General features: G+C 40.5%; 1 protein-coding gene across 2 annotated transcripts; it reads left to right on the top strand.

Moving 5' to 3' along the window:
* Positions 1–5018: 5018 nt before the first annotated feature.
* On the top strand, positions 5019–5756 carry RB195_017218 (uncharacterized protein; the record flags this gene model as incomplete). 2 transcript variants are annotated; one of them, XM_013436561.2, is made up of 5 exons in its annotated part: positions 5019–5058; positions 5112–5202; positions 5269–5384; positions 5434–5566; positions 5633–5756. In XM_013436561.2, 5 exons carry the CDS (start codon positions 5019–5021, stop codon positions 5754–5756), a joined length of 504 nt encoding a protein of 167 aa, XP_013292015.2. The 2 variants fall into 2 exon arrangements, with proteins under 2 accessions (XP_013292015.2, XP_064039994.1); XM_064184113.1 differs by lacking the exon at positions 5633–5756 and having other exon boundaries at positions 5434–5570.
* Positions 5757–6761: the final 1005 nt, after the last annotated feature.

Raw genomic sequence — 6761 nt, 5'->3', positions numbered from 1 at the left:
GCTCGTAATTATACACGATGATAACATTCGTATCGTACATAATAGCAGTTGTATCGGGCAGTTTATTGGTCACCAAACTTCAAATATGAAACTAGTCAATTCATGAACTATACCTAATTGAAGAAGATGTGTTCAATGCTCATCTCTTTTTGCTGTGTCAATATTTTTGAATTCACCGATTCTTCTCGTTTATCGGAATGTCAGACTGCACTTTTCGAAGAGGGAACGTGACTATAAATACCCTCTATACTATTCACATATAAAGAGTTCAATCATCGACATTCAGTAGTTATTTCTCCCACTTTTCGCTTAAAATTGTACGTGTGAAAATTGCACCTTTGGTTTTCTCTATGGTTTGTATAAGAATCAGAAGGATATCTAATTTTGATTGATTCTGATGCTGGACTGATCATCTTCTCTCGGAAATTTCCAGCGTAGCGATGTGTAATAAAGCTAGTGAAACTGGCACTTTTTTTGTTGTTGTTAAGTGTTACTTCTGGAAAACAATATCTTTTTAGAGAAGTAGAGCACTGATTAGCAGATTGGGTACTTGTCAGTACCAAGACTCTACAACCAGTTGGTCGCGACGCATTAACGCGCACGCTTTCTTTGCTGTACACATGCTGTCCTTTCATTAATGCCTGATCAAGGTGTCAAAATCAGTGCCAGCCAAACGTCAAAATTAACTTTTTACTCTTTGAGGAAACATACCCTTTAATCTAACTAATCATATCAGTATAGGTTCTATTTGCGATAGAGAACTCATTTTCATGTTTGTGCTTAATCGTCGATTTCTGAAGGAAGGCTAAACCCGTACATTCCTGCAGGCACGTAGGGGTAGCATACTCGGTAAGAGGTTCGGCTATGACTGCAGGATCCGTTCCAAACCACCGTCGAAAAATAGCATACATGTTCATAAATCTCAAATAATTCTGAATTGAAGTCGAACACATGGACGCAAATCCGTAGGGATTGACCAACAAAGGCTTATTTTGTCGTGTTTGTGTGTCTGTGTGTAGCGAAATTCCAGAAGACAATTAGATGGATCCAACGGTGCCGGCACCAGAAAGCTATAGAATGGGGTGAGACGAGTCCAACGGCGTTGAATTGGTGTGCCTGCGAATGGAGTGGGACAGGTACCGCAGCATCGGATTGGTGCACTGACACCACAAAGCGGTAAAATGGGGTGGCACGGGTCCAACGGCGTGTAATTGGTGTGTCGCAGTGCAGCAGTATCGCACAGTTACTTCTTTCTCTTTTACTTTATTTGGCAGGGAGTAAATGAGAAGTTGTGGACAGTTTCACAGCTGTGGTCACTTTACGTTTTACGTTTAACCTTCACGGCTTCTTCGCGTATCTATTTAACAGCACATTTGTCTCAGGTTGGAAACATCGTTTCCTCAGTAAGTGGAAACAAGCAAGCAAACAGCAGTAGTTAGTAAGAGTAGCCAACACGTTACGTGATGTGACGTAGAACGTTATCATTTAGTATGGCATTCACGTCATTTAATGTTTATTTCATTTCAGCAGATCATTCTGTGGTAATTGTAATTTGAATAACGTTCCTTAATTGGTGAGGTTTCACAGAAAAATAGATGTAAAATGAAGTTTGAATGTTCTCTAAATGTAAAACTTAGTGAATCGAACACCGGAAAAAGTCTGAAGTCTGGCTTTACCCGAACGTTCAGACTGGTATTTCCATAAACTGGTGTTATGGAGCGAAACGGATGTTATGTAGTAGCACATTGTTCAAAGTGCTTAGTAGGATTAGCACTTTGAACAATGTGCTCGCTAAACAGAATTTATAACGATTCTGAGAGATATTCAAAACGCTTCCACAGTGTATAAAGATATGGATTAACGAAAAGTGCTTCAAACAACCTCACAAGGCAACGTTACTCAATGAAGCATGTAATTAATCCAACACATTGGCGACAGCGTCGTGCGATACCGTTGGACACTTCTTTTGCCGCGTGCGATAATGTCCGACGAAGTTGGAGGAGATCAAGAAATACTTTTTGAGTAGTCATTAAATATTTAGTGGGATAATACTAAACAATAACTTGCCTGTATCTACAACATACATGGTCCTTGGAGATCTTATTTTGTTACTATTTTATTCATACCTTCATAAATGACAAATAATATGAAACAACAACAAAACAACAAAACTCGCGAAGTAGAAAAGATTCGTGCCTCGTTTGCAAGCAATCCAAGCTGATAAAGGTTTGACAGACAGTGCACTAAGTTGTGGACTTCTTGGCATGAATTTTGGTATACCCACGTCCATATTCATCAGCCGCCTTACGGTTGCAGCTTCGGCATTTGTTTTCCTTGATTGCTCTTGAGATGTTCTCTGTCAATCAACTCACGCCTCTTTGCCAAAGCATCTGACTGGTTTCCGGATTCGAAAGTTCATTAATTTCCCAGCGATTTCAATTTTTAAGTCATTCAACTGCATTCTGCTAGCCTAGCAGTAAAGAATCCAAGAGTTGAGCAGCGCAGTCTGCGTCACCAGATTAAAAACAATATCGTATCCCACCTAGCAGTGTGACAAACGGAGTATACGCTGACAAACGGAGTATACGCGGTCGTCTCATCACTAACATTCACGAGTCCTTCTGTTTTGTTGTCGTTTTCTATAACCTAAGGCTTTCCATTGGTACAGCTGGACCTGTCGTGCTTCGTAGAAGGCGAGAAAATATCTCTCCTTCATCTTCCATTTCATCAGAAGTGTACATTCATTATTTTGTTGAATATGCAGTTCGCCCTTTCTCAGCTTCTTCTTGTTTACAGCTGGAGGGATATTTTTTGTGGCTACTTCTGATCGTGTCAAGAAGACTTGTATTTGTAGCAAGCAAGGATTCAGCCGTTGGTAGAGTAGCAGTTGTCAGTACAGAGATCTCGACTTTTGGACTTGCTGAATTAACTTCGGTATGGTAACAGTGAACAGAGTCGATGCAGAGCTCCTTCCCTGGGTTGTATATGCACACGAAGGAAGCATTTAACAAATTTAATAACGGCTGGATTTGGTCTTGTCTGAAGTGTCCTTCACTGAAATGAAGACATGTTGACAGTGCCTCGAACGGATTTTTCACCATATTTATCCATACCACAGGAATAACAAAAACAGTTTGAAAGAGCCAGTAATTGCGAAACTTTGGGAATTGCCATATGTAGACAGATGCCTGTGAATTTTCTCAGTACACCGACGGTAGTCTCTGTCCATTCTTTGTTCTTCTCCGTCATCTGACATCCATGTATGTTCGTCTATCATTATGATGTTTAGCAGCTGGTCATTCAGGAAGAGGAAAAAGTAGTCGATAGATGTCTTACGGCCTTCGACGTCTGTATGGGAACCGCATTCCATGGCGAACGTAAATCTGTCATGGATGTCATCTTCAAGCCACGTTTCTTCTCATCGTCATCACTGTCATTATGATCACAATCGTGCTCGTATGAGTCTGATTCCACAGGCGCAATTAAGTTTTGAACAGCAGCTCCATCACTGGCGAAAGGTTCTGCTTCATCACTTTCAACCAGTTACTCATCGGAACTCCTATTCAGTTCAGCAAAGTCATCGTTGGAGGAGGCCGTTATTGGGTGGAAACTTGGGTGCTGATCTTGAAACCCTTTGGCTATTGATAGTTGTCAGGCTCAGCGTGACGGGAAAGAATTGATATGCTAGAGAATCCACCTGCTGCCTTCGAAAAACGTTGCATCTACTTTGTTCCAAGCGATGATTCCTATCAGCAGTGAAGACGTGTTACAGAATCCTAATTATTCATGTAGCGAATAGGGAGCCCGTGTTTTTTTTTTTTGGCTGACTGACTGACAAAAACACTGACTTCATCATCGGCTGCCCCCCGCAAGTCATTGTATAGGCCAACACGCGTTCTAAAACCTCAATGATTACGAAATCAAATACAACGCGTTGGCGCATCCCAAGTGGATTGATATGCCAGTGACTTTACTTTTCTTTTTTATCGGAATAGGCAGCCCAAGCGCAATTTAGACATATCATACTATTAGAAAAAGGCACATCGATTACTACGACATTTGTTGTCACTGCAGTCTTGAATAGCGTCGAACATCCCAAAAACACCAATAACTTTCAAAAAGTTTCCATATCTTCTTAGGCTGCCAGAAACGGTTTATAATTTTTGACTAGGTTCTCATTTCAGTATTATCATTTTTTTAATTTAAAAGCTCACCATTTTTCAAAAGTTGGAAAAACCCTGCCTTTTGGGACACTGTCCAATGATGTCGTCGGACACTCGGCGTACAAAAAAAAAATGCGTGGTCCCATGCGGCAGATGCGCAAAAACCCACTTGTTCGTCAATGTGTTAAAAAAAGGTTTACATTGCGTTGATCACAACGATCATTAGTGTAAAATCTAATTGTTGTTTTGTAGTTAATTCTTTTAATGCTCGTCAGAACTGTTGGGCAAAAGAGAAAATAAATTCGCTAAGAGATAAGAGAAAAGTGGTGGTATATAAGGACACCTTACCATGATACAAAATCCATATTAGTGTCATTCGTACACTATTACTCTGAAGATATACAAGATACACAATCTATTTTGTGTTATTCTGGCGAATGATATTCTTAGTCATAGAGTCGTTGGCCCATCAAAAGCAGCACACCACGAAGTTGACGATGTTAAGATTTCTTGACGAGAAAATAGAGTTGGGGCGTAGATCACAAGTATGAGCACGAGCACACCTTTTTCCCTTCGGTTCCGCCAAAAAACGGCGTGGGAGGCAGCTTTGTTGAACGAATTTTCCTACGAGACGCCTAGCAACGCAAACGAGCGCAACACGCATATTCAATCTCAGCATATACCGCCAGTGTGCGTGAGTGTATATCGTCAACTTCGTATTGTGCTGCCTTGAGCCTAGCAATGCGAAGCCTTACTTTTCTTCTTTTCTTCTTTCACTCTCTTTTCCTTCCAAGGTTTGTACTATGTCATTTACAGATATCAACAATTTAGGTTCGTTTGCACAAACCTTCAGTCATGAAGTGTATGGTATTCTGCATACTCAATATAATAACAGGTGGAATTTTTATTTAACAAAAATCATTTCGAGGTAGATAGCTATAATTCTAGTGATCAACGGTTATGACTACAACGCTAAGTTAAGGAACCCGGAATGTGGTCAGCCTATCGATAAGGGAGGGTGTAGGGCAATTCACGAGAGGTAGGTTTGCTCAAAAAATATTAGCTGCTGGAGTTCATCTCATCATATTGGCTCATTAAGTTTCAGATGGGCCTATGATCCACAGACAAACAAATGCGTGGAATTCATCTATGGAGGATGCCGCGGAAACGAAAACAATTTTCGCTCTAGGAGAGAATGCAACTTGAAATGTCTATGGAAAGGTACTTGAACTAATTTTCCGGTGATTACCCTATTTCACACTTGGATCAGGTGTGCCAATCGCTACAAATAGTGCTACCGTACCAACCGAAAGCAGCACACCTATGACCGTCCCGGGAACATTAAGAAACCCGGAATGCGGTCAGCCCATCGATCAAGGAGGATGCAGAGCAATTATCGAGAAGTAAGACTACTAAAAAAGTAGTCGTTGGCGGAATTTCATCTTATTTTATTGGTTGATATAATTCAGATGGGCATACATTCCAAAGGAAAACAAGTGTGTGTCATTCAACTATGGAGGATGTCGTGGAAACGATAATAATTTCAACAGTAGGAGAGAATGCAACATGAGATGTGTACGAAAAGGAATTTAACCTTCTGACAATGATTTTTGTTTTTTAAAGCTATGTAAATGTATTTCAACAAAATAGGATATGTTGCACACTACACACATACAATAAGCATTACATTTTTCCAAGGAAAAAAAGATAACACGTAGTGGAACTCTGCAATAATTTTACGTGGCCATATACTGCTGTCATAAGGACCGAAATTCAGATCATCAGATCCCCAGAGATTACCATGATCATCTGTATCTGGTCATTCATGAGTCAGTTTTCCTACTTTTCTTCAGAGCCTGGAAGGGTGAAATCGAAAATGAGTTATCGATTGAACGTTCTATCCGCTCGACAAAGAAAATCCTAAGCCTGCTATTGCATCTCATAGCGATTGTGGAAGTGTAAATCTCATCTTGGGATCGAAGGATTTCCTTGCCACTGCCAAATATCCGTGAGATCATGTGTGCGACCAAATAGCGGCCTTAAATACAAGGTGGCGAAAAATTACTTGCGCGTGACATTTGACATCAACAAAATTAATGCGAAGGTCTATCAAGAAGAAATCCTCAAGAAAGCTGTGGTCCCATAGAAGCAGAATCATCCCAATTTTCCCTTTCAACAGTACTAGGCTCTAGTCATGGACTCAAAGCAAGGATGCAATGCCTCGAGACCAAAATCGGCTCTTTTTTGACGAAAGATTTGTGGCTTACAGACAGCTCGGATCTCGTACCATCAGGCTTTTCTGAATGAGGATTTATTTTATTTATTGATTTTATTGCGTTCCTTCGTCGAATCGATAGTCCGCCGCACCATCGATTCGATGAGGAAACAGATTGATGCAGGCAGAAGTCAAAGCTGATTTCGGCCACTTCGAAAATTCTTTGTAATTATGAAATGTTTCGGTTTATTGTCTCATGAAAATACTTTTTCAAAATCTTTGTGGGCAACAAATAAAATTTCAGCACTGTTTGTGGCGCAAGTAACTTTTCGGCACCCTGTACTTGCGAGTTACCGCGTAATGCAGAACCATTGCTTCCAGAG

This window comes from Necator americanus, chromosome II (genome assembly GCF_031761385.1).
Source record: "Necator americanus strain Aroian chromosome II, whole genome shotgun sequence".
Taxonomy (NCBI): domain Eukaryota; kingdom Metazoa; phylum Nematoda; class Chromadorea; order Rhabditida; family Ancylostomatidae; genus Necator; species Necator americanus.
This window is presented reverse-complemented; position numbering and strand designations above follow the sequence as displayed.